Source organism: Coturnix japonica, chromosome 5 (genome assembly GCF_054131305.1).
Source record: "Coturnix japonica strain WE chromosome 5, WE-NBRP24, whole genome shotgun sequence".
In the NCBI taxonomy this organism is placed as follows: Eukaryota; Metazoa; Chordata; class Aves; order Galliformes; family Phasianidae; genus Coturnix; species Coturnix japonica.
The window spans coordinates 54,108,409-54,121,435 of record NC_140667.1 but is presented as its reverse complement, the minus strand read 5'-3'; the positions used below and the strand labels follow the sequence as shown (position 1 = coordinate 54,121,435).

Below are 13,027 nucleotides of genomic sequence, written 5' to 3'. Positions count from 1 at the left end.
CTGGCCGTGTTTCAGCACCATGCTGAGTGTGTGCCTTCAGCTGGTAGGATTCATCTCTCAGGCCATGCCGGGGTGTGTTGTTTGCACTGTTAGCCTCCATGATGGGTCCATTGATCTGTGTGATGCCCCATCCCTGCAGGCATTCAAGGCCAGGCTGGATGTGGCTCTGGGCAGCCTGGGCTGCTGGTTGGTGACCCTGCACACAGCAGGGGGTTGGAGCTGGATGAGCACTGTGGTCCTTTTCAACCCAGGCCATTCTAGGATTCACATGCACATAGAAGTTCAGGACTGTAGTAAAGGTCTTTGCTGTTAGATTCCAGCCCTCAGCAGAGTGTGGCAAGCAGAAGGGTCTGTATGGGGACTGATGTCTGTTGAGGTCATTCTGTTTGTGGACATTAGCACCCTTCCAGCCTTCTAGCACGTGTCTGATCCTTGCAGAATGCTATTGGAGGTCACTATAAGCTCATCAGGGATCTGCCGAGGTCACAGTGCTGGCCTTGTTGGAGCTCACAGGGAGGCTTGGCCGCCTTAGGGGCTCTGTCCTTGTAAATGATGCGAGCTTTCAGTGGTTCTCTGTGTGCTGCGTGTGTAGGACAGCACTGCATATGCATCACAAATCTCTTACAAAGGGCTGCATAAAACTTGGCTCCCCTGTTTCTGGCCTCCAGCCAGCTTGTTTGGAGCTGTGCTCCATGCTGATGGATGGCAGACAAGATAGTCTGTTATCCTTCCTGCAGGTACGCAGAAATACACATTTGTTGGATTTTTATCCATTTTCTGAATCAACTGCAACTGCTTTATATTATACCGTACCATGAACAGCTAAAACCCACCTACGTATTGATAGCTTATGTTAGGCCAAGCAGGCTAAAGTGAGGAAAACTGTGGGAAGAACTTTGTATTTTTCAGTGTAAGAATGAAGTTAGGCAGGCTGGATGCATGCACCACTGCTGCCTCCTCTGTGGGTGTCTTGATGAGGCAGTTTCAATCCGTCTACCAGATGCGTGGTTTATTTATTATTATCTTGACTTCCAAACATCGCTTGCTTTGAGCATTTGAAGACAAAGGCAGCTAATTAACAAATGAAATCAGCAAGCTGTGTAGTCCCAGCAGCTGGAAAAACATGATATAGCAAATGCAGTCCGTGGTCCCACTCTCACAGTGCCCACATGAAACACCCTGGAGCTCAGCCGAGGGCTGCAACACATGGTCCATGTTCCCTGCCCACAGCCAGGATGATTGTCCAGTGCTCTGCCATTGAGCATACAGGGGGTATTCATTCTATCTGCCACTCTTCTGTTCACCTCCTACACCAACACCCCCAACCACAGCGCTGCAATTCCCAACCTGTTTAGATTAGACCCGTTTTGAACAGTTGAGGCTGGGATTGCTTGAGAGCATGGGGATGTACGGAGGGAAATTTATCAATGCAGCGTTGAACATGCCTGTGCCATCTGGGCTTCAGAAAGTGTTTGGTTCAATTCAAAGATTAAAGACTGAAAAATTGAACCTAATGATGGCATAAACCTCCGTGGAAAACATACTTCTGTAATTATTTTCATTTTAATTAGTAGACTTCGACTACATAGCAACACCCATGACTTCAGTTTAATCTGGAGACTGATTATTCTGTTAACTCTTCATAATTTGATCAGCCTGGAAATGAAACCAGAAATGCATCTTGTCGAGCTCCTGGGTGCTAAGCCTGTCTCATTTGCAGTGAGATCTCCCTGTCTCGTCAGTGTCTGCCACTCTTTCCCAGGTTAATGGTGTGCAATACCTGAAGTCAATGGCTTCCTCCCAGGGCTGAAGCCTTGGCTGTTCACTTGCTGCTGTGGAAGAACAGTCGCCCATGGGTACTTACACCTATGCACCGAGCTTTAAATGTCCTTCTGTTTTTCTTTCTTTTTTCTTTCTTTTCTTTAAATATTTGTGACAATTCAATTAAACAGCAAAACTGGAGCTCCAGCCAGGTCTGATAAGTGGGCATCAGTGCCACATTGATCGGGTGGCTTTAAGATAGCCCAGAGGTTGTCACATTGGCACTGGCGTGTCTCCACCATAATAGCTCTGCAGAATACCTTGGCAGCATTATGAGAAATGTATTCTGTATTATGTTTGCAGCTCTCACACTGTCTGAGCAAAATATGGTCTTACATAACAAGGCAGTAAAACATTTGTCTAACCCTGCACAGCAGTAGAGCAAGCGGTTTTTTTGGTGAAATCTGACAACAATTGCAAGCATTATTTTGTCTCCTATTAGTGCTTCTTCTTTTGCTGTGGTGCAGCTGTTGAGATCTTCCCAACTGCTGATGGAAACATCAGCCATGTTCTGCAGTGCCAGTTTTGTATTAATTAACCATTATGAAATGCTTTGGCAGAAGGCTTGCTATGTTTCTATTCCCAACCTAGATTTCTTTGAGGTTTCTTTGTATTCTTATCAAAATCCATCCTATGTCATACTACAGGGCTATGTGGACAGAGGGTTGGAGCACACCCAGCAGAGACCCATTGCCAGAGGGCAGGCAGCACGAGGAAGGGATGGCATCACCTTGTGGTATCACCAAATAACGTAGGCCAAGGACCTCTGGTCCAACCCCCTGTTCTAACCACAGCCATCTCCAGGGCATGTCAGGCTTTGACCACCAACAAGGACAGGGATCCCACAGTCTCTTTGGGACCCTACCCAGGCACTTGTCTGATCTCATGAGGAATTTCTCACCTTCAGCCAGGAATAATTTCTCAGGGTGCTGCACATTCCTGTTGCTTCATTATTTTTTTGCTCTGTACTTCTAGGAAGAGATGACCTTTATCTTCCCTACAGTAGACTGTAATCAGTCAAAGAAAGACCAACTGGGTCACTCCTCCACACTTTCTCCACCAGACTGACCAAATTCAGCCCCCTTAGTCCACACCTGTATGTCCCCTGCTTCAGACCTTAGGTTCTTGGTGCCCTCTGTGCTCACTCCAGTGCATCCATCTTTCAGTCACGGAGATGGATCAGCACTAGCATGGGATGTCTCAGAGGTGTGGATGGAGGGGAGATCGCTGCCCTGGATGTGCTGCACTCTCACTGCTGCAGCCTGGGATGTGACCAGCCTTCATGGATGTAGGGTTGAGCATTCAGCTTTTCCACCAGGACTTCATGCAAGCTGTTCCATGTTCAATCAGCCTCATGCTACCGTGTGTTAGCCATTAAGCCCATAGGCTTCTCATTTATTGTTGGAACCAGGCGATCTTTAAGGTCCCTTCCAACCTCAGCACTTCTATGATTCAATCTCTATCCCCATGTTTAGGCTTTAAGCCATGCAGTGTGTGTAGGCCTGAGCAACATTCTCAAAATGACTTTTTAGGCAGGATCATGGCACAGGGTTTGGATCTCTGTAGGTGTATGGGCCTAGAAACTGAAGCAGTCTGATTTTCTTCCTTTTATTTCCCACTGGAGAGTAGGAGATGGCGTTTCCGCAATCCTATCCCTTTGCAAATGCTGCTCTGGTTTAAAGTAACCTTTAAAACAAAAATGAGATCTCATTAGAAAATGCCATCCTAATCTGGAACAACAGTTTCATAATTTGATTCCGTGATATTCACTAAAGTGTTTTGTAGGGTAGGGAGAAGATAACATTTACTTACAATCCATACACCATCGCAAGGTGTTATTGCTTGAGTTATTCCAAACTTTGGAACATGTTTTGTTTATGATTGAGAAATTCAAGCTTTTCTCTTGTTACACAAATGCAAGTATAAGCTTCTGCAGAATAAGTGCAGTCTGTTTTTCAATATGGACTATGGAAATACGATAAGCTATTCAGATAGAGCAAAAGGAGAGTGATGCTTCTACCAAAGCACCCAACCTGGTGCTGAAGGGGGATGGAGGTGTGGGTGCCTTTGGACACAGCACCGTTCCCTTTGTCACTGGTGGTTGGGATGAGGCTTGATCTTGGAGTTCTGTGTGTTGTTGAATCATGGCCTCGGCTGCGGCGCATTCTATTTGGGTAGGCACTCACGTGTAATGAGCCTTTGCAATGATAGGGTTGTGTTTCTGGGTAAATAATTAAGCACTACCTGATGTGTTATTTATATTTTATTTTAAAAGAGAAAAAAAGAAGTAAGCGCTGCTAACAACATTGTGCAGTTATTCCCGGCAAGGTTGAGGTGCACGTGGAAATGTGCCATAGTTGTGTGCACACAAACAGCATCAGTGTGGGTATAATAGGGGTAATTGCTCCGACACCCTGTGGTGTATGGGCTGCTACAATGGGCAGCGACCCACGTTGGCTGCCAGCTCATTGGGCAGCAAAGCTCTTCCGTAAAGCTCAGTGCAGAACTGCTGACCACATTGCTTGGAGGTTGAATGTTTTTAGCTAGGAGTGAGTAACAGCCATTATAACAACAGCCATTGCTGTCTTTACTTACAATGAACATTAGCAAACCTCCACAGACAGGGGTCTACTTGTTCTTGGCAGAATAAAGCCTCAATGTCATTCATTAAGTGTATCTACATTCCATTGGCTATCTCTATTTCTTCTGAATTTAAAATGAACAAATTCTGTTCTGGGGAATTAATTTTCTCTGTGATGATGTGGTGGGAGTAATTATATGATATCTGTGTTTTAATCAAGAGAAGTGTGTTGTAAAGCCTGGATGAATTTACCTGCTTGAAGTTCAATGCGTAGAACCAAAATAAGGAAATATGCATTAAATTGCTGTATTAAATTGCTGCTTTTAAGGAAAATGGATGCATGAACACGATCAGCGTTCTACTGGATCCTGCCATTAGGATGCAAATGAATCTGACTATTTATTACCGAAGCTTGATAAACTATTTTGTCTAAGAAATGTTTAAATTGAAATCATACATATGAAATCAGTAGTGAAGATGAAAACCAAGCGAAACCTAAATATTAGTGAAATCAGAAATGAAGGATGCTACCATTGTATCATGTCTATTGTATGGGCTGCAGCCTGACTTGACCTTGGTTCTGTGTTCTGCCTTTCCAGATCTGGATGACCCAATAGTGACGGTCCACCAGAGCATCGGCGAAGCGAAAGAACAGTTTTACTATGAGAGAACTGTGTTCCTCAGGTGCGTGGCCAACTCCAACCCGCCCGTCCGGTACAGCTGGAGACGTGGCCAGGAGGTGCTGCTGCAGGGCTCCGATAAGGGAGTAGAGATCTACGAGCCCTTCTTCACACAGGTAGGAGCCACGGGGCGGAGCTCCATCCCTCCTTGCACAGAGGCTTTGCAGCTGGACGTGCAGCAGTTCTGTCTGCCCATCCCTGCTGGCATCTGCACCCTGATTTGTTTCACTGCTTGCTCATGGAAAAGATGCCTTTGAATTGTTGATAGGGAAATGAGGAGGCAGGAGGCTGCAATAAGATGCACAGTGAATGCTATCTACAGGAATCCCTAAGTCATTTTGCTTTGGCTTGCAGGCCCCGTCCTCTGCCTTGACTGCTGTTTCCTAATCTTACACAGTTCTGTACAGAAGATGCAGCCTCAGAAGCATTTCCAGTAGGCTAAACCCAGTTTGGGGATTTTTAAATTATTATATTATTATTATTCTACCTTTCAGTGCTCTGAATACAAGTCATTTTGTTCCAGACTTGCACACTTGAAGGATGATGTGGCAAAAATGGAAGGCAGTGCTTTTTGTACATCTTCCTACCATTGCTCAGAGCCACGAGAGCAGACAGGGCCAACAAAAGGGTCTGTCAAGTTAGATCAGATTAATTTATTGTTAGCACACTTACACAGTCTCCAAATAAAAAGGTGGCACATCCCAGTGTCTGGGGAGAATTGTGTGCAACGGTGCTTGCAAAAAACCACCCAAAAAGCAATGTTGTTTTGTAAAGTCTCAGGCAACAATGAGTAAAGACAAGTGAAAACTGCCTGGTAATTTGGTCTTCAGAATCGAAAGCAAGCTGCAAATTTCATAAATAATTTTCAGCTAATGATTTGAGAGCACCTTCATTTTTTCTTCCTATTATGCTTGACAGCTTTATATCGCTACCATGGCTTGGTAATCTACTGAGAAATGCGTAGCCCAGAACCTTGCAGAGATGAGAATTAGATTACACAGTCAAGTTATTGGTCTCCTAAAAGTGATGAAATTATTTTTAATGTAATGAGTACAGATTCAGTTTAGCAAACGTGTGGCTTGTTTCTTTGGACTCAAGTGTGTAAATGAGTCTACTTTTACGATTTAATTAGAAAGCGAGAGAGGCCCTTGAGGGGGGTCCTCTTTGCCTTACAGTATCTCAGTATGGAAATGCCGGTGATGAAATTCCTATCATCTTGTAAGAATGGATCTAATAAAATGTGTCACATGAAATTAGATTCAATATTAAAAAACAGAGAAAAAAGAAACAAAAGATTGTTAGGTTAGTGGAGGCGCTCTCCTTATGACTTCTGTCTGTTCTAGGGTTAGGGTTAGGGTTAGGGTTAGGTTAGGGTTAGGGTTAGGGTTAGGGGTAGGGGTAGGGGTAGGGGTAGGAGTAAGGGTAGGGTTAGGTTTAGGGTTAGGATTAGGTTATTGTTAGGGTTAGGGTAGGGTTAGGGTAACTTTAGGGTAGGGTTAGGGTTAGGGTTAGTGTTAGGGTAGGGTTAGGGTTAGGGTAGGGTTAGGATTAGGTTTAGGGTAAGGTTAGGGTTAGGGTAATGAATAAATCAGCTCTTTGTATCGATAGTCCAAAGCTTATCCATAATATTTTTTGATTTATTGGAGGTCTTTTTGAATTAGTGTACCTTGTCTGGGTGCCTACTTGATCTGATATATGTTTATAAAAAGAAAGGATGTAATTAAAGGTTTAAGAGTCATAATTGTCCACTATATGTCTCAGCGTGATTAGTTCTGCGTGTGATAAGTTAACAACCAGTAAGGGCTGGTGGGAAGAGAGGTGTTTATGTTCTTTACTGTGAGAGTGGTGAGTTGATGGAACAGCTGCCCAGAGAGGCTGTGGATGCCCCGTCCATCTCTGGAAGTGTTCAAGGCCAGGTTGGATGGGGGGCAGCCTGGGCTGGTATTCCAAGGCCATTTTATTTGTAATAGATTCCGTGCTGTAGGAAATCATAGAAGACGCTTTGAAAACTGGGCAAATAAAAGGGAATTCTTGAACTTTAAGCACAGAATTGTTGATGAGTCAGGTAATGTCAACTACTTCTTTTAGCTGCCATGGGGGAAAAAAAACAACCCAAATACAAAGTAAAAGCAAACGTGTGTATCCTCATCTGTGTCAGTGGTTGAAATACTGAACTTTTCAAAATGGAAATCTTGATGCAGATTTGTTTCCAAAGAGTTTGCATCCTCCTCGTTGCACATTGTAATTGCACAGCCTCGGAACAAGATTGGATTTGCTGTATTTACAATAATTACACAATTAGACATAATTAGACTAATTATACAAACCAGTGGAGAAAATATATGTATTTTTACCAATCTCTGCAATCTAGGGACATGATCCAGAATACCATCGTGAGTTCAACCCACCAGTTCAACTTGGAGTCCGCAGCTAAAGACTGAGCTGCTGATCTTTGGCTCCAAACCAGAACTTAATAACTTGGGTAATGTTGTTCCCACTGTCCTGGATCAGGCCCTTCTCTAGTCCATGTAAACCTCTTTTCAAAGCAGGATCTTGATCCTCAGGATCAGCCATTCCAGACCTGGTTCGTGCAAACACTGATTCAGTGTCAGCCTGATTTTAATCACATCATTTTTGTGGGACTGATTGTACGTACAAAGCACTTCAGTTCCCATGCTCCAAACATGGACTGAGCTTGATTTAATGACAGTCTCTTTTCTTTTCTTGCTATCTGTATCTTCTCTTGTACCTTATCTTTGTGATTTCTTTACCTCTGTTTCACAAACTGCAGCATTCTCCCCTAGATATACCCAGGTAGTTGATGCTCATGATGTTATTTAACAACATTTAAGATGCGTTTCTCAAAGTATCTGGAAATCAAAACTTGTAGCTGCTTGAGCAGAACACCGGACAATGGACATTCTTCAGTTTGCTTTTTTGTCTTCTCTGTGAGCTGTGGGTCAAAAACAAGGTCTGACATAATTAAGTCCTCCTGGCTCCCCCTCCACAGGTTTTTCCTAATGCTCTTTCTTGCTCTCCCAGGGGGAAACGAAGATCCTGAAGCTGAAGAACCTCCGACCTCAGGACTACGCCAACTACAGCTGCATCGCCTCAGTGAGGAATGTCTGCAGCATCCCTGATAAGATGGTGTCCTTCCGACTCTCCAACAAAACAGGTGGGCCTCCAGCAGCTTGTTTGATGTCCCATTGGGGTCTGTTGGGCTGCACAGCATTCTTCTCCCACTTAACATACACCCTGATCTCAGGGTGTGCCAACATGCTGACACGTGCTAGTTTCCAGGAGGATGGAAATTATGGGTTGTGACTCCCTTGCAGCTTCCATGTCCAGGGTCAACAGCTGATGTGTCTGATGTGGTTTATGGTCAACGAGCAAAGTTCTTGGTTTAGGGTTACAGAAATGTTTTCCAGAGCAACGTTCTATAGGTAATGTAACATTTGAAGGTTTCGTGTTATAGGAGTTGTGCCTTAAAACTGTATGCCTCGGGACACTAAAAATAAGTAGCAAATGAACAAAACAACTGGAGCATTGAAATTTCAAGGCCAGGCTGCATGGGGCTGTGAAGGACTTTCTCTAGAGGGAGGTGTCCCTGCTTACAGCAGGAGTTGGAACTGGGTGGTGTTAAAGATCCCTTCCAACCCAAACCATCCTGTGATTCTATGCTGAGTGTGTCTAAGGTGAACTATGAATTTTATTAGAACCAGCACATTTCCTGTTATTTCTGCTTTCCTGGCTTTAGTTCAAGGACTTGCCTTCAGCTCTTTCTGAATTTCTGATTGGTAAGCAGAGACTATGAAACTCTGGGATGTCTCATTTCACGCTGCTGAGCAAACAGCCAGCCCAGCATTGGAGCTGCTGCTGGTGGTAGGGGAGTTATGGTCAGCTCCAGAGGTATCCATCAAGATGTAGTGGAAGCATATGTTTTATTCTTTTACTGACAACATCAAACTGTGACATTTTGCTTTCTTTTACACTTAAGTTTGTTTATGTTGTGGTAATGGGGAAGCTTGAAGTAGCATGATTATCCTTTTCTAAGCATAGGGGATCATGATCTAATTCTGTAACAAGAATGAATTATTTCCACCTTACTAATGTCGTGTTTATTTTGGGAGAAAGCTGCCTTCTCCAGGAGGTTGTGTTGGTACATTAACAGGAATAGCACTTCAGGAGTAGCTGCTGAGGTAAACAAGCTTGGAAATGTATAAAGATTCACACTGTCTCGTGAGGAACCTGGTGACAGCTGTCATCAAGGGCAAGATTAAGTAGGTATAGTAATTACTACAGTAACTCATTAAAGACAGTGACTGATGTGTTGATGACTCTGGGACAAAACTTTTCTCATTTAATGTGACATCTGATGGAGCTATTTGGTAGAATTTCACCTGGTGTAACTTCACAGAAATTACATAAATCATCAATGCAGATAAATCCACCTTGATGGAAACCAGAACCTGAACTTGATGTGTTTTAAAAGAGCAATCCCAGCCTGTGCACCTGCTGTTAATTTCAGGCTGAATGCCCATTACTGCTATGTTAGTCTATGGAAACAACAGAGAGACTAACAGAATTGTCTGTGAGGTTTGCAGACATGCATGGTGTTTCTGGTATGTGAAGTGAATTTAAGTTTATCTGCTAATTATATGTAACACTGGTGGCGATTTGGCTGCTCTGCATTTCTCAGGTCTATAAGCAGATCTGGTGGGAGAGCTTTGCTTGAACTTTAGTTGGCAGTTACTGCTAAGAGATGACCAAGGAAAACAGCCAAGCCCTACAGCAGTGGGTTTCCCCCCTGATCCAGCTGTGATTTGTCTGGCTGGCTTCAGGCTGTTATTGCCTGAGACAGCAGTGTGTGGTTTGCCAGGCTCCCTTTCATGGGCTGTCTTGAGGGTGATGTTGGGAATGCTTTTCTTTGCCATAGACATGCACTCCAGCTTGGGCAGCTCAGGGCTATGTGCTGTCCCAGCAGCCATCTGGGCTTAAAGAGGGTGCTCACTCAGTGCTTGTGCTCAGCAGGATGCCAGCACACTGCCAGGAGCGTTTTCACTCATGGTGAGCAGTGGCAGGAGGTGGATGGAGGAACTGGTGCTCAGCAGGTATGAAACCAAACCAGTGCAGCAATTGCTGTATCCCTTGGATACACTGAAGCACTGTGGCATCCTGCTGCTGCACTGCCCGCAGTGCTTCACTGGTACTGAGGTCTCCACAATGATGGCTGGGTCACCTGTTAAACTTTCTGCTAGATCATCTCCTGTTACTGTAAGAGAGTGCAGTGTCAGCGATGCATCACCAGTTTTTCCCTGTTTCTTTCTCGGAAGCATTCAAGCCTCCCACCTTCCCCTGTCAAGAGCTGTACATGGCACAGCCATGAGCACAGGCATTCATTGCAAGGAAAGCATGCAAACCAAAGTGCTCTCCTGTTACTATTTGTGCTGTAGAGACTTTCACACCTCTGTATTCCTGTGCACACACCACAGTGAAGACTAATTTGAAGAGCACCAGACATGTCTCCGGGTGAGCAGATCAGGCTTCTGCTCAGTGCAGCCTGTCCCTGTCACCTTTCTGTTCTTTTTGCTCACTTCATCACGCTCATTATTCGACTGTGTGTCATGGCATCACCAGAACACTCAATTACAGTGATAAAACCAATCGCAAGGAATCTTCCTGCCTGCTTTGCAAATAATTAGGGAAGTAATTAAGCTGATGCCATGAGATGAACATGTGTTTATCAGTATACTTCGGACAAGATGTAAGTTTGAAGCATTACACATAAGTATAATTAGGTACACTCACACCTCCTTCATTCAGCCACAGTGTCTTCATTACAATGGTTCTGCACAAACATGTGAAGCCTTAGACCTACCACCATGTATATCTGTAGGTATTGCAGGAGCTGGAGTGCATTTGGCATTGCTTTCCAGACATGCATATTGCTTTGTTCCAGTGCAGACCAGTTTAAAATACCAAAGTAAAAATTATTTTGTAATGAGAGCAACTGAGATCATCTCAGAAGCATGTGACTGTGCATATGCTGAAGCCAAATATGACAATTAGGGCTGATATTATACAGCAGCATGTATAGTGGCACTTGTCAAGCCTAGACCCACTTTGTACCTCAAGGCAGCTATTACTCTGCAAATGTAGTACCTAAGTGAGATATCTGAAGGGAAGCAGAAGCACTGTGAAATGTTTCACCTGCTGTCAGATTGCTCTTGAGTGGCAGGAGCAGAAATAGAAGTCAAGATGTGAAGAAGAACAGCAAAGGGACTAATTTTGCAACTCTCATTTGTTTTTAGTAGACTAAGTCCCTTTAAAATCAGCGCACAGAAGTTAATTTGGGTAAGTTAATGCAAGCGGGAGTTGTAACAAACCAAATGCAGCTGCTTTGCAAGAAAATCAAGGGGTTATTCTGACAAGGAGGAGGAGCCCTGACAATTTTCTCAGTGTATGTGCTGGAATCCAGGCTGTTGGAAGAGGAGCAGCTGCGAGTGGGTGTCACGCTGAGTCACGACCTCCATACTTTCTGTCTACGCTGCCAGTTTGTGTTGTATCTCCACGTACATGCTGTACCCAGGAAGACAAGCTGGTTGCTCAGATTCTGGCTCCTACTCTACCCTTTGGGTTTTTCTTGGGGGTGCTACTGACCCATCTTTTTTTGAGGCCCCGGAGAGTTCTTGCATGGTATTCACATCACATGTTCTTCTCCCCCTTCAAGTTTTTTCATCCTCTTAGAGCTCTTAATGTACTGGTGATGGGTGGCTGACTAGAGAAAAACTGTGCCTGAAGGGGCAGCAGGATGTCCAACAAGTGGCCATTTACTTGTTTCATCCCTCAGAGATCAACATCAGAAGTGCTGCTCAGTGCCTTTCCTAATGACAAAAACAATGGGAACAGGTGCATTTGGGGCCAAATTTGGGAGGGCAGGCAGCAGCATCATGAGGCAAATGCCATGTCCTGCCCCTGGGGAGAAATAGGCCCAACAGATGAGTACCTTGGGCCCAATTGGGTAGAAAGCAGCTCTGCAGGAAGAAGGCTGGGAGCTTGGCAAGCAAGTTGAACACAAGCCAGCAATGGGCTTTGCCAAAAAGGCCCACAGCAGGCCGGGCTGTGAGTCGGGCCCACAGCCAGCAGGCCAGGAATGGGATCTGTCCCTTCTGTTCTGCTCTCCCGAGTCAGCGTCTGTACTATCCTGTCCATTTTAGGGCTCCTTAATACAGGAAAGACATGGAACAAGTCCAGTGGATGCCACAAAAACAGTCTGGGACTTGAGAATATCACATGCAGGAGGAAGCTGAAGGAGCTGGGTTTGTTCGGCTTAGGGAAGGCGCTAAAAATTTGCCCATGTAAGGCCCACAAGTCCTGACGTGATGGCCATTGCTTGAAGCACAACCTCCTGTAGAAATACAGGGCTTATATTATTCCAGGCTGTAATTATGCTCCGTATCAAGCATGAATTATTGACAGATTATATTAAAATCTGTCTCCAGCTTGTGTGTGACTCACTGTTTAATATTTAGAGCAGGGAAAGGTGACTTCAAATACAGCTAACGCTGGATCTCACATCTTGATGATCAGATGTATATAGTAAACATGAATGGATCCTTTAAAGGTGTCACTGTTTCCGAGTGTCAGAGACAAAGCATGATGCTTACCCATCAAACCAAACATCTTCCATTTTGAAAGGTTTATCTCAAACATCATTAGGATTCCAAAAGAGTTGAAATAAGTAGGCAGCTTGCAGTATTTAAATTCTGGGCTTCCTTTTATATTTCCTCTAATATGACTGTGTAAAAGCAAATAAAGCAGTCTTCATCTACAAAGCATTTTCAGTGGCATTGATTCATTTGAAAATGTGTATTAGTTTGAATTAGCCATTTAAGGCTGCTTAGTGCAGGTGATATCGTTAATGCATAATAATAAGGTTGATTTC

General features: G+C 44.2%; 1 protein-coding gene across 5 annotated transcripts in view; it reads left to right on the top strand.

Annotated features, from left to right (window-relative positions):
- MDGA2 (MAM domain containing glycosylphosphatidylinositol anchor 2) overlaps positions 1 to 13,027 on the top strand; it is a 290,230-nt gene that overhangs the window by 124,794 nt on the left and 152,409 nt on the right. For all 5 annotated transcript variants that reach the window (XR_004307273.2, XM_032444620.2, XM_085549694.1 and 2 more), the window contains exons 4-5: positions 5,002 to 5,198; positions 8,125 to 8,257. Coding sequence is in view for 4 of the 5 variants with exons in the window: in XM_032444620.2 (XP_032300511.2) it covers positions 5,002 to 5,198; positions 8,125 to 8,257 (330 nt within the window). In the remaining variant the exon portion in view is untranslated. The remainder of the gene's footprint in view (positions 1 to 5,001; positions 5,199 to 8,124; positions 8,258 to 13,027) is intronic.